Source organism: Bos mutus, chromosome 2, assembly GCF_027580195.1.
Source record: "Bos mutus isolate GX-2022 chromosome 2, NWIPB_WYAK_1.1, whole genome shotgun sequence".
Lineage (NCBI taxonomy): Eukaryota > Metazoa > Chordata > Mammalia > Artiodactyla > Bovidae > Bos > Bos mutus.
In genome coordinates this window covers 64265103-64281350 of record NC_091618.1, presented here as the reverse complement: position 1 = coordinate 64281350, position 16248 = coordinate 64265103, and the positions used below count along the sequence as shown (strand labels likewise).

The 16248-nt window shown below is 39.2% G+C and overlaps 1 protein-coding gene across 7 annotated transcripts in view; it reads left to right on the top strand.

Annotated features, from left to right (window-relative positions):
• Positions 1–16248, top strand: part of PTPN4 (protein tyrosine phosphatase non-receptor type 4) — a 190592-nt gene that overhangs the window by 29359 nt on the left and 144985 nt on the right. For 4 of the 7 annotated variants that reach the window (XM_070389259.1, XM_070389265.1, XM_070389270.1 and 1 more), the window contains exon 2: positions 1978–2132. In XM_070389259.1, coding sequence (XP_070245360.1) covers positions 1995–2132 — 138 coding nt within the window. In that variant the 5' untranslated portion in view covers positions 1978–1994. Of the gene's footprint in view, positions 1–1977; positions 2133–2480; positions 2579–16248 lie in introns of those variants that run through there. The other 3 variants (XM_070389287.1, XM_070389293.1, XM_070389296.1) reach the window with 3 other exon arrangements.

Genomic DNA, 16248 nt, shown 5'->3' with positions numbered 1-16248 from the left:
GAACTATCGTCCCAAAGGGGAACAACACTAAAACAAGAGGAGCTGGTACAGGCCAAGTCGTTTGCATGGATGGTCACAGCATGCCGCCCAGAGCTCAATACAGCTCCTCATCAGTTGTCTCCGTTAGTATCAGCAGTGGTTGCAGTCTCCCTATTCAAGTGCAGTGTCTTGTCCAAGCCAACTCTGTCCCCTCCAAGTGTGCACTATCCTTGACAATGCACACTAGCCTTCACACTGCTGCTGGAGCTGTATCTCACAATATTGTGTGAGTCCTGGTATGACTGCCCCCCACCCCCACCTCCTGAAGTTTTTAACTTTTAAAATTATCTACATTGAGCCTCAAGCAATTTATCAGCTGAATTCAGTCTTTCCTACCTGAGTGCTGGTTTCTGTGGCAGTTTCTGCTTCAGATCTCTGCTCCCATAAGCTGTGATTCTTTGTTTTTACCTGTCTCTTCAATCTTTGCAGTTTGCCCTGTGTCCTCTCTTATGGATCTAGGAACGGTTGCTGATTTTCCAGTCTGTTCTGCCTTTTTTTTTTTTTTTTTGCTTGTTAGGACAGAATGAGGACTTCTGAGCTCTTTACATGTGGAACTGGAAATCACTGCCAGCCACTGTCTTTTTTTTTTTTTTTAATTCTTCCACTTCATTTTTCATATTTATTTACTTACTTATTTTTGGTTGTGTTGGGTCTTAGTTGGGGTGAGTGGACTTAGTTGCCCTGAGTCATGTGGGATCTAGCTCCCTGACTGGATATCAAACCCACCTTCTCTGCACTGGAAGGCAGGTGCTTAACCACTGGACCACCAGGGAAGGCCCAGTCAGTCCCTGTCTTTTAATTGTGAATTTTACTTGGCTAGCCCCTCTCTGTCAACGTGCCAAAGCTATTTTCTTCTATACAATTTTTTATCCATATATAACATTGACATTTACTCCTAGCTTTAATCATTTTGACATAAGCAGTATGATGTCAACAGCAGTTATTGAATACCATCGATTTGAATTGCAATTTCTTTTTATTATTAATTTTTACTTATTAAATTTCTTAGTACTTATTGCTTACTCATATTTAAGAATTTTATAGAGTTGTGTTTATTTGTAGTGTAGTTTGTTTCGTTTATCCATTTGTCTTTTGAAAGAGGGAAGTTTTATGGATTTTAAAATGCAAATTTTTGAATGTCTGAAAATGGCTTTAGCTTTATTCTTTCACATGAATGCTCATTTTGAGGGAATATAATTCTGTTTCATATGATTTTCTTTCAGAACTTCAAAGCTACATTTCATTGTCTTTTAACATCATAACATGCCAAAAATGATACGATACCAGTTTTGGGGGGGATTTTTTGGTAGGCAGTTTTTGTTCCCTGTTAACTTAAAAAGTTGAGAAGCAAAGGTCTGTAGTCTTAAGATTTCTAATTTGCTTTTGTTTTCCTAAGAATAGTTCTATTAGAATTAGTTTGAATTTGAAGATAGGTAAGATGAAGGGTATAGTTATATTTAAAAAAATCCCAACTAATAAACTCCCATTTTCCCCCCCATATCTTAAGCTTGAATAAAAGGAAAGACCCTCAGAGTCAAATAACCTTCCCTCCTGTGGTCATCCTACAATATCTTTTTAATGCTTGTGTCAGTGAGTAATGCCCAGTTGCCTGGGGTAGCATATTCTCCTTCCTTCTTTTTGACTACGCCTGAATTTATGTATTTTGAGTTGGAATATAGCTTCCTCAACAATTTGTTTATTGTCTTCTTAATGGACAGTTCAAAATAAAGCTCCTCCTCCAGGCAGTTGTAATTTTAGTTTAGATGATGAGCTAAAGATGGTGTCTTCTTTTATACCTACAATTCCTATCCAGGTGTTGCAAAATTTGTAACTGCTTTTTAACTGATTGTTGAAAAGTATGTAATAACTTTGTATCTTTTTATATAAATAATTTGTATCTTCAACTGTCCCTTTATTTAATTTTTTTTTTCAACTTAGACCTTGTGTGGACAGTAATGACCTCACGTTTCCGATTGCCTGCTGGCAGAACCTACAATGTACGTGCATCAGAGTTGGCCCGAGATAGACAGCATACAGAGGTGGTTTGCAACATCCTTCTTCTGGATAACACTGTACAGGCTTTCAAAGTTAATGTAAGTATTTTATGTCTTTTTAAATTTTGATATTTTTGTTATGAATCTGAATTTATACTAAGTTTTAAAGCTAAAATTGTTTAATTATATTACAGTTTGAAAAGCCTTATTCAGTGAGGAAAGTCTTGTTAGTTTGGGTTTGTAACTGTCAAATACACATTCTAAATTCAAATTGGGTCTATTAAGAGGTTGACAAGCCAGCAGTGGATTATTAGTAGAGCACATCAATAGTATGTGGGTGCATGCGTGTGTGTACTCAGTTGTGTCTGACTGTAGCCTTTGAAGCTCCTTTGTCCATGAAATTTTTCCAGCAAAAATACTGGAGTGGGTTGCCTTTTCCTCTTCCAGGGCATTTTCCCGACCCATGGATTGAACCTGCGTCTCCTGTGTCTCTTGCATTGGACGCGGATTCTTTACCACTGAGGTTTTTGTAAATGTGTTTGAAAGTATGAACAATGGCATTCCTCTTTTTTTTTTTTTAATTTAAAATGATTTCAAACCTACAGAAAGGTGAAAGAATAATATTATGAATACCCACCTACCCTTTTCCTGGATTGACCTGTTGTTAACATTTTGCTTGTTTCTTTTATCTTTCTTTTTCTGTCTGTATTTTCCTAGCTTTCTGAAAGTAGGTGATACACTTTACCTGTGTTTCAAGAGCCTATTGTGTCTGTCATTCAGTCGAGTCCTACTCTGTGACCCCATGGACTACATACAGCCCATCAGGCTCACCAGGCTCCTCTGTCCGTGAAATTCTCCAGGCAGAACACTGGAGTGGGTTGCCACTCCCTTCTTCAGGGGATCTTCCTGACCCAGGGATGGAACCCGGGTCTCCTACATGGCAGGCAGATCCTTTACCATCTGAGCCACCAAGAAAGGCAGCCTAAGAATCTCATAGATGACTGCTATGCCATTATCACATCCCCAAATTTAACATTATGAAAACAGTAGTACCTAGTACATAGTCCATATTGAAACTGGAATTCCTCATTTCCACATCTCCAGGATAACACTTTGGTCTGCTTCCTGCTGTGTTAGCCAGGTATTTCTAGACTTTTAAATCTTTACATAATATAGAATATTAATCTTCAGAATTCCTCCCTTTTGTAACAGCATGGATAGATGTCACACTAAGTGAAATCAGTCAGACAGAGAAAGGCAAATATGGTATGATTTCACTTATATGTGGAATGTGAAAAAAACCTGAACTCAGAGAGTAGAATAGTTTTGGCAGGGCCAAGAAATGGGCAAGATGGGGAGATTGGGTTAAGCTTTCAGTTATCAGATAAGTAAGTTTTGGGGAGCTAATGTACAACATGGAGTCTAATGGCAACAGTACTGTGTTACGTGGTTGAAAGTTGCTAAGAGAATGAATCGTTAATTGTTCTCACCACATACTATGCCTATGTTACATTTCCTATCTGACATAATTTTCTTGTTGTGTACTTTAGTTGATAATAGTTCTATATTTTTCAGTGTAGTAATCAGCATGCTATCTACTTATTCTTTCAGGAAGATATATGTTTACTATATTTATTTTATATATGTTTATATTTATATCTTTTAATATGTTTTGTATAGTTAAATATCATTTCTAATAGAGTTGAGTATATTACTAGGAACTTTCTCTATCATTACTTTAGGATACCAGCAAACTTATGGGAAACAATATGAGAAACTGACTGTTGGATATGTAATATATTTATTCCTCTTGGTGTCAGGTCTGGAATCATTCAGAGTCAGAGTTGCTTTGCACTTCTGTTATTGATGCTGCATATTTTAATCTATGTGAACAGTTCCCTATTTATGCAGCTTACAGTCTGTGCAGTGGTTCATGGTAGCCTGCATACTAGTAGAGGAGCTTAAACTTTACTAGTTGTTCTTTCATGTCCATTAAGTACCTGTAAGTCTCAGAAATCCCCATTGTGGACAGTTCCTAGATTCTCCAGCATCTCTTCACTGGGAAGGAGAACCACTCAGTTTCATTTGGAGATTACCAATGAGTGATTTGTAACACCTTAGTTGTTGGAGCCATTACTCTCCCTAAAGATTTTTGTATCATAGGTAAAATATTCATTGTTGCCAAAGCCTGCTTTTTTTTCCATCTGATATTCATCTCATCAAAGTTTTTCCTTTATATTTTTCTGAGAGAAAATGTTGTGTTAAAGGAGTTGATAGAACTTTATTAGTTCTCTCTCTGTGTGGACATAGGAGTGACATAAGCTCATTACTGTTACTTCAGTTTCAAGTTCTTTTTTCATGGCCGTTCATTTTACTGTAGTCGGCCTATAGATCTGTCTCTGTCATGGCCTAAATTATCATCAGTTTACCAAAAACATGTTTCTACTAGAAACTTTAAAATACATAGTATCTGTACTATAAAAGCAGAGACAACTTTACCGACCAAGCTATGGTTTTTCCAGTAGTCATGTATGGATGTGAGAGTTGGACCATAAAAAAGCTGAGCACCTTAGAATTGATGCTTTTGAACTGTGGTGTTGGAGAAGACTCTTGAGAGTCCCTTGGACTGCAAGGAGATCCAACCAGTCAATCCTAAAGGAAATTAGTCCTGAATACTCTTTGGAAGGACTGATGCTGAAGCTCCAATACGTTGGCCATCTGATGCGAAGCCCTGACTCTTTAGAAAAGACCCTGATGCTGGGAAAGACTGAAGGCAGGATGAGAAGGGGATGATAGAGGATGACATGGTTGATGATGAGTCGGTTGCATCACCGACTTGATGGACATGAGTTTAAACAAGCTTCAGAAGCAGTCCATGGGGTCGCAAAGAGTTGAAATATGGCTGAGTGACTGAACTGAACTGAATTCGTATTATACATGGATTGATTTCAGTCTATGATCATTTTCCCCTAATTTTTGTTTTTATTTTCACTTTGGTTAGAGCTGTTTAGCAGTAGCCTGTGTGACAAGGAAGGGTTTTATAGAACCAGCCTGTTGCAATTATTAGGGCTGTGCAAGAAATTACCCCAAAACTTCATGGCGTGTTTATTATCCTCAGGGATTCTGTGAGTCAAGGGTCCAACAGAGATGATTTATACCCGCTGCTGCATATGTTGGACCTCAGCTGGAAGACTCAAAGTCTGGAGGCTAAAATTCTTTGAAGTCTAGCTCACTCGTATGACAGTTACCTGAGACCTTAGATGGTCACCTGTATGTGACCTCTTATGGAAAAAAAAGCAGCACCAGGATGTGGCCACATTACCTTTTCTCATCTGGCTTTGAAAGGCACGTAATGTCAGCTCCACCATATTCCATTTGTCAAGACTATCACAAAGTCATACGTGGGATCAAGGAAAGGGGAATAGACTGTCTGTTGATGGAAAGTAGCAAGGTTCTAAAAGATCATGTGGGGTCAGACAACTGCTGTAGACTCTGGGGAAAGTATAATCTGCCAGTGTGTCCTCTGGTGGGAGGCTTCCATCTAACACATTCTCTTCACACAACTAAACCTATGTTCGCCTTCATATGTTCTTAAGAATGTTCTCCCACAATTGTCTCCCTTGCTACTTGAAAGATGGCTTACATATCAGAGGTCAGAGATAAGAGGGAGATTTAATTTTTACTGTCTACCTACCTTTTATATCATTTAAATTGTTTTTCTGGGTTTTATATATTTATTTTATATGTGAATGTATGTAAAATTGACATATATAGTTATATTTGGAAAAACTGAAACAATACTCAAAATATATGATCATTTATTTAGCACACATGATTCAATGCACAGTTCTGAGGCACTTCATAGGTAGCAGTACTTAAAGACAAAACAAGAGTCATGCAGTGAGGATTTATGTTTGTTTCTTTTCATTTTTGTCCACATAGCATTATTCCCTCAGTTTCCTTTTTGTTCTCTTTGTTATGTATCTCTGATGTACTCAATAAAGAATAACTGATAATTTTTTAATTGAAGTATTGATACAATTAATTTATAAAATTATGTTGTTTCTGGTATACAGCGTAGTGATTCATTTTTGTTGTTGTTGATTATATTCTACTATAGTTTATTATAAGATACTGGGTATAATTCCCTATGCTGTACTGTAAGTTCTTGTGGCTTATCTATTCTATGTATAGTAGTTTGTTAATTCCATACCCCTAATTTGTCTTTCCGTTTGGTAACCATGTCTGTTTTCTGTACCTGTGAGTCTGTTTCTGTTTGCATATGTATTCATTTGTATTATTTTTCAGATTCCACAGAAGAGTGATGTATAGCATTTTTCTTTCTGCTTACTTGGTATGATAATACCTAGGTACATCCTAGGTAATATGGTAAATGGCAATAATGCAGTCTTTTTTATGGCTGAGTAATATTCCATTATGTATATATACCACATCTTCTTTATTCATTCATCTGTTGATAGGCACTTGGCTGAGTTCCCCCTGGAACTCCTCGAGCATCTACCCCCATAACCAGAGCCTGCCTACTTTACTACTTTGTGCTCACCTACACCTCTGATTTTACGGGGAGCTGTCCCCCACCACCTCTTTCGGAGAAGGAGTTAACTTAGAGCTCCAGTTAATAATAATTCCTGGGCGTGATAAGAGTGTTTTAACCTACAAACTCCTCTGAAGGTTCTCTGGCCTGCCTGACAGGCTTGTCCGGCCACATGTGATCGCTCACAGCCTCCCAACCGTGAGAGGCACAAGATGCTTTAAACCTTCTAAAAATAGGTTCCTTAGAAAAGTTAGAAAACTATAAGTATAGTGGGCTGATTAGAAATTGTATTGGTGAAGGGTTTTTCATTTGTTGAGTCAATGTTTGTTGCTAAGTCTCCACATCCCCTGCCCTTACACACATTAATGAATATATAGAAGGAATAAGTATTAACCTTTGATATTAATCACGTTAGACCTTAGGCTAAGTAAATTCTTTCCTTAACTAAAACCCACTACACCCTCACCCTGTAGGAATGTAACTTTATTTGGGTGGCGTCTGTTTTGAGAATAATCAGCCCTGGAGAAATAAGTGTCCTGGTTGACTGACTGCTGTCACAAGGAGAGGGTCATAAATTGTCAGCAGGCCCCCCTGGCCAGAAGATGATGTAACACTCCTAAGACCTCTGTATACATTTGTATGAAGCACCTGACTTTGATAAAAGTCAGGACTGCTGACCCCGTGTGACTTTTGCATAACATCTCAGTGTATAAAAGTAGACCATGGAAAATAAAGAATTGGGATCAGTTTCTCAAAATACTGGTCTCCCCATGTTTCTCTCTCTTTCACTCTGGCTGAGTCTCCATCTGGAGCGCGGAACCCACCATGCTTACTAATTATGCCTGGGCTTCTAAGATCCGACCGGGGAGGCCTCAGTGTCTCCTCTCCTTCGGGAGAACGGAAGGACGCCTGTGGCCTACGTAAGTGGTGCAAACTTCTTGTTTTGAAGTTTTATTGGTCTCCCTGTAAACCAAGCCACTCAGCCTCTTTTCTCCACTGAATTTTCCTACTGAGCTATCCTCATTCTATTACTCTTTATATCTTTAATTAATATCTAATTGAAGCTATTGTATCCTGATCCTCGCCTATGCCGTCTCTCCTTCGAATACCCTGGATCAGCCAGGGCTGGACCCCGGCATGATATGACTGAAAAGGGGTTAATATGTAAAATATACAAACAGCTCTTATAACTCAATATCATAAAAACAAACATTCCAATAAACAAATGGGCAAAAGACTTGAACAGACATTTTCCCAAAGAAGATATACAGATGACTAATAAGCACATGAAAAGATGCTCTGCTGCTGCTGCTGCTAAGTCGCTTCAGTCATGTGCGACTCTGTGTGACCCCATAGATGGCAGCCCACCAGGCTCCGCCTTCCCTGGGATTCTCTAGGCAAGAACACTGGAGGGGGTTACCATTTCCTTCTCCAATGCATGAAAGTGAAAAGTGCAACTGAAGTCGCTCAGTCGTGTCCGACTCTTAGCAACCCCATGGACTGCAGCAGGCTAGGCTTCATTGTCCATCACCAACTCCCAGAGCTTACTCAAACTCATGTCCATAGAGTTGGTGATGTCATCCACCCATCTCACCTTCTGTTGTCCCCTTCTCCCCGCCTTCTGTCTTTCCCGGCATCAGGGTCTTTTCCAATGAGTCAGTTCTTTGCATCAGGTGGCCAAAGTATTGGAGTTTCAGCTTCAGCATCAGTCCTTCCAATGAATATTCAGGACTGATTTCTTTTACGGTGGACTAGTTGGATCTCCTTGCAGTCATCAATATCAGTTCAGTATCAGTTCATTTGTTCACTTGTGTCCGACTCTTTGCGACCCCATGAACCGCAGCACTCCAGGCCTCCCTGTCCATCACCAACTCCCGGAGTTTACCCAAACTCATGTCCATTGAGTCAGTGATGCCATCCAACCATCTCATCCTCTTTTATCCCCTTCTCCTCCTGCCTTCAATCTTTCCCAACATCAGGGTCTTTTCCAATGAGTCAGTTCTTTGCATCAGGTGGCCAAAGTATTGGAGTTTCAGCTTCAACATCAGTCCTTCCAATGAACACCCAGGACCAGTTTCCCTTCGGATGGACTGGTTGGATCTCCTTGCGGTCCAAGGGACTGTCAAGAGCCTTCTCCAGCACCACAGTTCAAAAGCATCAATTCTTCAGCACTCAGCTTTCTTTATAGTTCAACTCTCACATCCATACATGACTACTGGAAAAACCATAGCCTTGACTACATGGACCTTTGTTGACAAAGTAATGTCTCTGCTTTTTAATATGCTATCTAGGTTGGTCATAACTTTCCTTCCAAGGAGTAAGCATCTTTTAATTTCATGGCTGCAGTCACCATCTGTAGTGATTTTGGAGCCCAAAAAAATAAAGTTAGCCACTATTCCCACTGTTTCCCCATTTATTTGCCATGAAGTGAAGGGACCGGATGCCCTGATCTTAGTTTTCTGAATGTTGAGCTTTAAACCAACTTTTTCACTCTCCTCTTTCATTTTCATCACGAGGTTCTTTATTTATTCTTTACTTTCTGCCATAAAGGTGGTGTCATCTGCATATCTGAGATTATCGATATTTCTCCCAACAGTCTGGATTCCAGCTTGTGCTTCATCCAGCCTAGCGTTTCTCATGATGTACTCTGCATATAAGTTAAATAAGCAGGGTGACAATATGCAGCCTTGATATACTCCTTTTCCTATTTGGAACCAGTCTGTTGTTCCATGTCATAGTGTTTGAAATTTCCAACATTGTAGTATGTGATAGATCATTAAATCTTTTCTTTAATTTGAATGTTTTTTCTCTAAGCTATATAATATTAGGCACTAGAAAAGTATCAATTAGATTTGTAGTTGTGCATAAAGTCACCATATTTCTTGGTTTATTCTTTGATTGTTTTTTATTTTTATCAGGAATGTGTAGTTCTTAGGTCTTGTATCACATTTGTCATGTATAAGTCTTTACTGATAAAGACATTTACTTCTTTTTTAAAAATAAATTATAGATACTATTTTAAAAATGTATTCTTTTAATTTGTGTCAGGTCTTAGTTGCAGTAAATGGGCTTCTCTGTATTTGTGGCATGCAGACTCAGTGGTTGTGATGCATGGGTTTGCTCCACGGCATATAGGATCTTAGTTCGCCAACCAGGGATCAAACATGAGTACCCTGCATTGAAAGGCAGATTCTTAATCACTGGTCCATTAGGGAAGTCTCAAGACAGTTACGTCTGTTTTAAAGATTTCCTCGGCAGTTATGCAGTGATGAATTTAAAAGTTTTTATTTTGATGATTTACTAGTTCTATGATTATATACAAGTTGTTCCTGAAAGATGATGCTGTGAAAGTGCTGCACTCAATATGCCAGCAAATTTGGGAAACTCAGCAATGGCCACAGGACTGGAAAAGGTCAGTTTTCATTCCAATCCCAAAGAAAGGGAATGCCAAAGAATGCTCAAACTACTGCACAATTGCACTCATCTCACACACTAGTAAAGTAATGCTCAAAATTCTCCAAGCCAGGCTTCAGCAATATGTGAACCGTGAACTTCCAGATGTTAAAGCTGGTTTTAGAAAAGGCAGAGGAACCAGAGATCAAATTGCCAACATCCGCTGGATCATGGAAAAAGCAAGAGAGTTCCAGAAAAACATCTATTTCTGCTTGATTGACTATGCCAAAGCCTTTGACTGTGTGGATCACAATAAACTGTGGAAAATTCTGAAAGAGATGGGAATACCAGACCACCTGATCTGCCTCTTGAGAAATCTGTATGCAGGTCAGGAAGCAACAGTTAGAACTGGACATGGAACAACAGACTGCTTCCAAATAGGGAAAGGAGCACGTCAAGGCTGTATATTGTCATCCTGTTTATTTAACTTCTATGCAGAGTACATCATGAGAAACACTGGACTGGAAGAAACACAAGCTGGAATCAAGGTTGCCGGGAGAAATATCAGTAACCTCAGATATGCAGATGACACCACCCTTATGGCAGAAAGTGAAGAGGAACTAAAAAGCCTCTTGATGAAAGTGAAAGAGGAGAGTGAAAAAGTGGGCTTAAAGCTCAACATTGAGAAAACTAAGATCATGGCATCTGGTCCCATCACTTCATGGGAAATAGATGGGGAAACAGTGGAAACAGTGTCAGACTTTATTTTTCTGGGCTCCAAAATGACTACAGATGGTGACTGCAGCCATGAAATTAAAAGACGCTTACTCCTTGGAAGGAAAGTTATGTCCAACCTAGAGAGCATATTGAAAAGCAGAGACATTACTTTGCCAGCAAAGGTTCGTCTAGTCAAGGCTATGTATGGTTTTTCCTGTGGTCATGTATGGATGTGAGAGTTGGATCGTAAAGAAGGCTGAGCGCCGAAGAATTGATGCTTTTGAACTGTGGTGTTGGAGAAGACTCTTGAGAGTCCCTTTCTAAGGGAGATCAGCCCTGGGATTTCTTTGGAAGGAATGATGCTGAAGCTGAAATTCCAGTACTTGGACCACATCATGTGAAGAGTTGACTCATTGGAAAAGACTCTGATGCTGGGAGGGATGGAGGGCAGGAGGAGAAGGGGATGACAGAGGATGAGATGGCTGGATGGCATCACGGACTCGATGGACGTGAGTCTCAGTGAACTCCGGGAGTTGGTGATAGACAGGGAGGCCTGGCGTGCTTCGATTCATGGGGTCGCAAAGAGTCGGACACGACTGAGTGACTGATCTGATCTGATCTGATACATGATGGGAAAAAGTTTCAGAAAACAGCTGTAGGCCATTAAATTTTTGGTGAATATGATGGATTCTATTTAGAAAGATTCTGTAACTTAGTGCCCTCTACTTTAGAAATAATGTATAATTTTCTTGTTTATTTATTATAATATGTATAATACATGTTATACAGTGTGGTGCACAGATCTTTACAACTCAATGAATGCTTATCTCTGTATGTATCTGTGGAACTACCATGCAGAGATTAGATACCAAATACTTCCCTCAGCAAGAAAGATTCTTGTGTTAAGTATTTCTTACTCCATTTTATCTTTGCTAGGTTAATTTTTGGTTAACCTTTTAATGTTATGCTTTCAGTTATTCCCTTAGAAATTGCAAAGTTTGTCAACTTACAAAAGCCTACCTTTATTTATACAGTTGACTCTTTAACATAACATGTTTGAAATGTGTGGTTCCACTTGTACATGGATATTTTTAATGAATGCATACTGCAGTACTACACAATTCACATTTGGTTAACACTGCAATCATGGATATGGATATGGATATGGAATTCCATGGATATGGAATCATGGATATGGAGACTGTTACACACAAATTCTCTACTATGCAGAGTATCTGTACTCCTAATCCCCAGGTTGTTCAAGGGTCAACTGTACTTATACCATGTTTACCCCAAGTGGAAAAACTTAAAGCATTTTGAATCTATTTACTTGTGTCCTGTTTTTTTGTTTGTTTTTTTTTTGCTATCATTCTTATGTTTACCATTCTCTTCATATGTTTTGGGGCTTCCTCCTCGTGTTTTCGGGCTTCCCCGTTGGCTCAGACAGTAAAGAATCTGCCTGCAAGGCAGGAGACCTGGGTTTGAACCCTGGGTCAGGAAGATCCCCTGAAGAAGGAAATGGCAACCCACTCCAGTATTCTTGCCTGAAGAATTCTGTGGACAGAGGAACCTGGTAGGCTATAGTCCATGGGATTGCAAAGAGAGAGGCAGGACTGAGCATTGGATCAAAGTGGTCCACTACCAATTTAACTGGCTGTCAGAATAAAATCCAATACTATTTAGAGGAAGATAATACTCCAGAGCTTCTACACTAGGGTTAAATAGGGGTCAGCAAACCTTTCTCATAAGAAGCCAGCCCTATAAGACATCACTTTAAACTGTCAATATTCTGTTTATAAATATGAACACTATATAAATATAGTGTTTATATTTACACTATTTGCATCTATTCACTTCTTATATATCCGTGCTTTTATTTAGAATCTTTCCCTTCCTAAAGAATCTCTTTTATTATTTTTTGAAATAGAGTCTATTAATAACAGTCTTTCAACTTTTTGTTTGTCTGAAAATGCATTTAGTTACTCCTTATTTTGGAGGATAGTTTTTCTGGGTATAGAATTCTACATTGATAGGCTTTTTTCTTTGTAGTTTAAAGGTATCATTTCATTGGCTTTCATAGTTTCCCTCGAGAAGTAATTTTTTATTATTGTTTTCAAGCAGGATGAGACATAAGTCCTTTCTTCCTCTGTTTTTGAGTTCTCTCACTTTATTTTTGATTCTAGTCTCTTGTCTGTAATATACATAGATATGGTTTTGTGTTTGTGCATTTGCCTTGCTTGGTATTCACTGAGTTTCTTGAATCCATAGGTTGATAACCTTATAAAATTTGAAAATTTCTTATTCTTTACAGATTTAAATATTGCTTCTGGCCCATTTTTACTTCTCTCCTTCTTGACTCTAGTTACATCTGTTAGACTGTTTGACTATATCCCACATCTGACATATGTTCTGTTTTGTTGTTTAATAATTTCTTTCTGTGTTTTGAATAGCTACTAACTTGTTCTTGAATATGCTGATTTCATTTTTTGCTGTGGTTATTCTGCTGTTAAAACCATCCAACCAATTCCTGTTTCACATACTGTATTCTGCAGTTTGAGAATGTCTACATGATCATTTTTATAGATTATAACTCTCTTTTGAGGTATTTCATATTTTAATATATTTTGTCTATTCTGCCTCTGTTGTCCATATGTTAATCATAATTTTTTTGAAGCCCTTACTGACCGAGACCAACATATAGATCCCTCATAAGTCTGTGTATTTTTGTTGACTGCTTTGTCTCTTGATTATTAGTCACTTTCCCTGCTTCATCTATATGATTGATATTGTGAGGGTAATGTAGAGTGTGTTTGTGTGTGCACGCGCGTGTGCTCAGCTGTGTCCAACTCTTTGCAGCCACATACATTGTAGCCCTCCAGGCTCCTCTGTCCATGGAATTTTCCAGGCAAGAGTACTGGTGTGGGTTGCCATTTCCTACTCCAGGAGATCTTCCCAGCCCAGGGATTGAACTCCATCTCTTGCATCTCCTGCATTGGCAGGCAGATTCTTTACCACTGTGCCACCTGGGAAACCATAATGTGGAGCACCAGATAGCAGATTGACCACTGGGCTAAATCCAGTCTAGGGACAATTATTATGTGGCCCATGAAGCTAGGAATGGGTTTTACATTTTTAAAGAGAATGAGCAACAGAGATTATTTATGGCCCTCAAAGCCTGAACATATCTACCTGCTGGCCTCTTATGAGAAAGGTTTGCTGACCCCTATTCAGCCCTAGTGTAGAAGCTCTGGAGTGTTATCTTCCTCTAAATAGTATTGAATTTTATTTTGACAGCCAGTTAAATTGGTAGTGGACTACTTTGATCCTGTGGAAACTTAGTTTTAGCTGTTGGTAAGTAAGACAGATCTGTTTTAACTTTGTTTTCTTTCAGAATTTGGGCGTGGGTTGTCTAGAGTCTCAGCTCAATGCTGGGCTGTTCATCAAGGTTCTTCTTTTCTGATGAAGGCTGAGCTCCATTTCTTTGGAAGTGTGCGACCTTTTAAATTTTCATTTAGCTAACAACCTCCTAACAGCTGTTCTCTCTTAGGCCTCTAGGAGCCTCACCCTGCGTGTGTGCAGTCTAGGAGGCAGATGAGGACCTGGAGGGGATTTTTATATAGATTTCTATAGCTTTTTTCCCCCACTCTTTCCTCTAATAACCTGCCCCCACCCCAATCTAGCTATCTTAGCAGTCCCAAACTTTTTTCATCCCAGCAAGACAGCTACTCTGCTTAGGCTCTGTTTCTCTATATCATAATTTGGAAAATGCCATTAAGGAGAAAGCTAGTGTGAATGTAGGATTTGATTAATCTGGATCTCTTCTATCTAGGATAATAGTGTTGTGTTGGTTGTCATCTAATGCTTACAAATAGTATTCTCTCTGTTTCTCCATATTTGATCCAGTTTCTGTAGATGGTTTATAGCAGAAGGGTATTCTAACACTAGCTGCTCCATCACGACAAGACCAGAATTCTGATTGTTTTGAAATGGGAACTATATCTCATAATAGTGGACTTTGATTTGAGAACACTTAACATACTGCTATCAAGACAATATAGCAATCAAGATTGCTGGGAGAAATATCAATAACCTCAGATATGCAGATGACACCACCAGTATGGCAGAAAGTAAAGAAGAACTAAAGAGCCTCTTGATGAAAATGAAAGAGGAGAGTGAAAATGCTGGCTTAAAACTCAACATTCAGAAAACTAAGATCATGGCATCTGGTCCCATCACTTCATGGCAAATTGATGGCGAAACAATGGAAACAGTGACAGACTTTATTTTTTGGGGCTTCAAAATCACTGAAGATGGTGACTGCAGCCATGAAATTAAAAAACTCTTGCTCCTTGGAAGGAAAGTTATGACCAACCTAGACAGCATATTACAAAGCAGAGACATTACTTTGCCAACAAAGTTCCGTCTAGTCAAAGCTATGATTTTTCCAGTAGTCATGTATGGATGTGAGAGTTGGACTGTAAAGAAAGCTGAGTGCCGAAGAATTGATGCTTTTGAACTGTGGTGTTGAAGAAGACTCTTGAGAATCCCTAGGACTGCAAGGAGATCCAACCAGTCCATCCTAAAGGAAATCAGTCCTGAATATTCATTGGAAGGACTGATGCTGAAGCTGAAACTCCAATACTTTGGCCACCTGATGCAAAGAATTGACTTATTGGAAAAGACCCTGATGCTGGGGAAGATTGAAGGCAGGAGGAGAAGGGGACCACAGAGGATGAGATGGTTGGATGGCATCACCGACTCAATGGGCATGAGTTTGAGTAAACTCCTGGAGTTGGTGATGGACGGGGAGGCCTGGCGTGCTGCGGTTTATGGGGTCACAAAGAATTGGACATGATTGAGTGACTGAACTGAACATACTGCTTTCTCTGTTCCTTCATTCGTTGTTTACTTGAGCCAAATAGAAGGACTTGGATCTCAGTGTACAATGGTAAATATGTGCATCTTACAAAATCAGGTCATTCTAAGATACATAGATTTGGGAAAGGGTATAAAATGATACTAGGACATTCTGTTGGCCCAGTGGTTAAGAATCTGCCTGCCAGTGCAGGGGACATGGATTTGATCACTGGTCCAGGAAGATCCCATGTCTATGGAGCAGCTAAGCCCATGCACCACAACTACTAAGCCCATGCATCTAGAGCCTGTGCTCCAGAACAGGAGAAGCCACCGCAATGAGAAACTTAAGTACCACAACAAAGAGTAGCCCCTGCTCGCTACAAATAGAGAAAGCCTGCACGCAGCAACGAAGACACAGTGCAGCCAAAAATAAATAACTAAAATTAATTAATTTTAAGAAATAAAATGGCACTTGCTTTCCAAAGAATGTGGCCCTAACCAGGTGAGCCAACAGCTTGCTCTTTTAGAATATTTCAACTCACAAATTATTTGCCACATTTAAGGTACACCTTAACCCTAGATGAGCTGGGCTCAGCATCAGAGAAACTTTCTTTGGCTGATCAATTCTTAATGATTATTTAACAATTTTGTGTTTGTCATTTACATGTCCAGCATCTTTAAAACAATTTATTA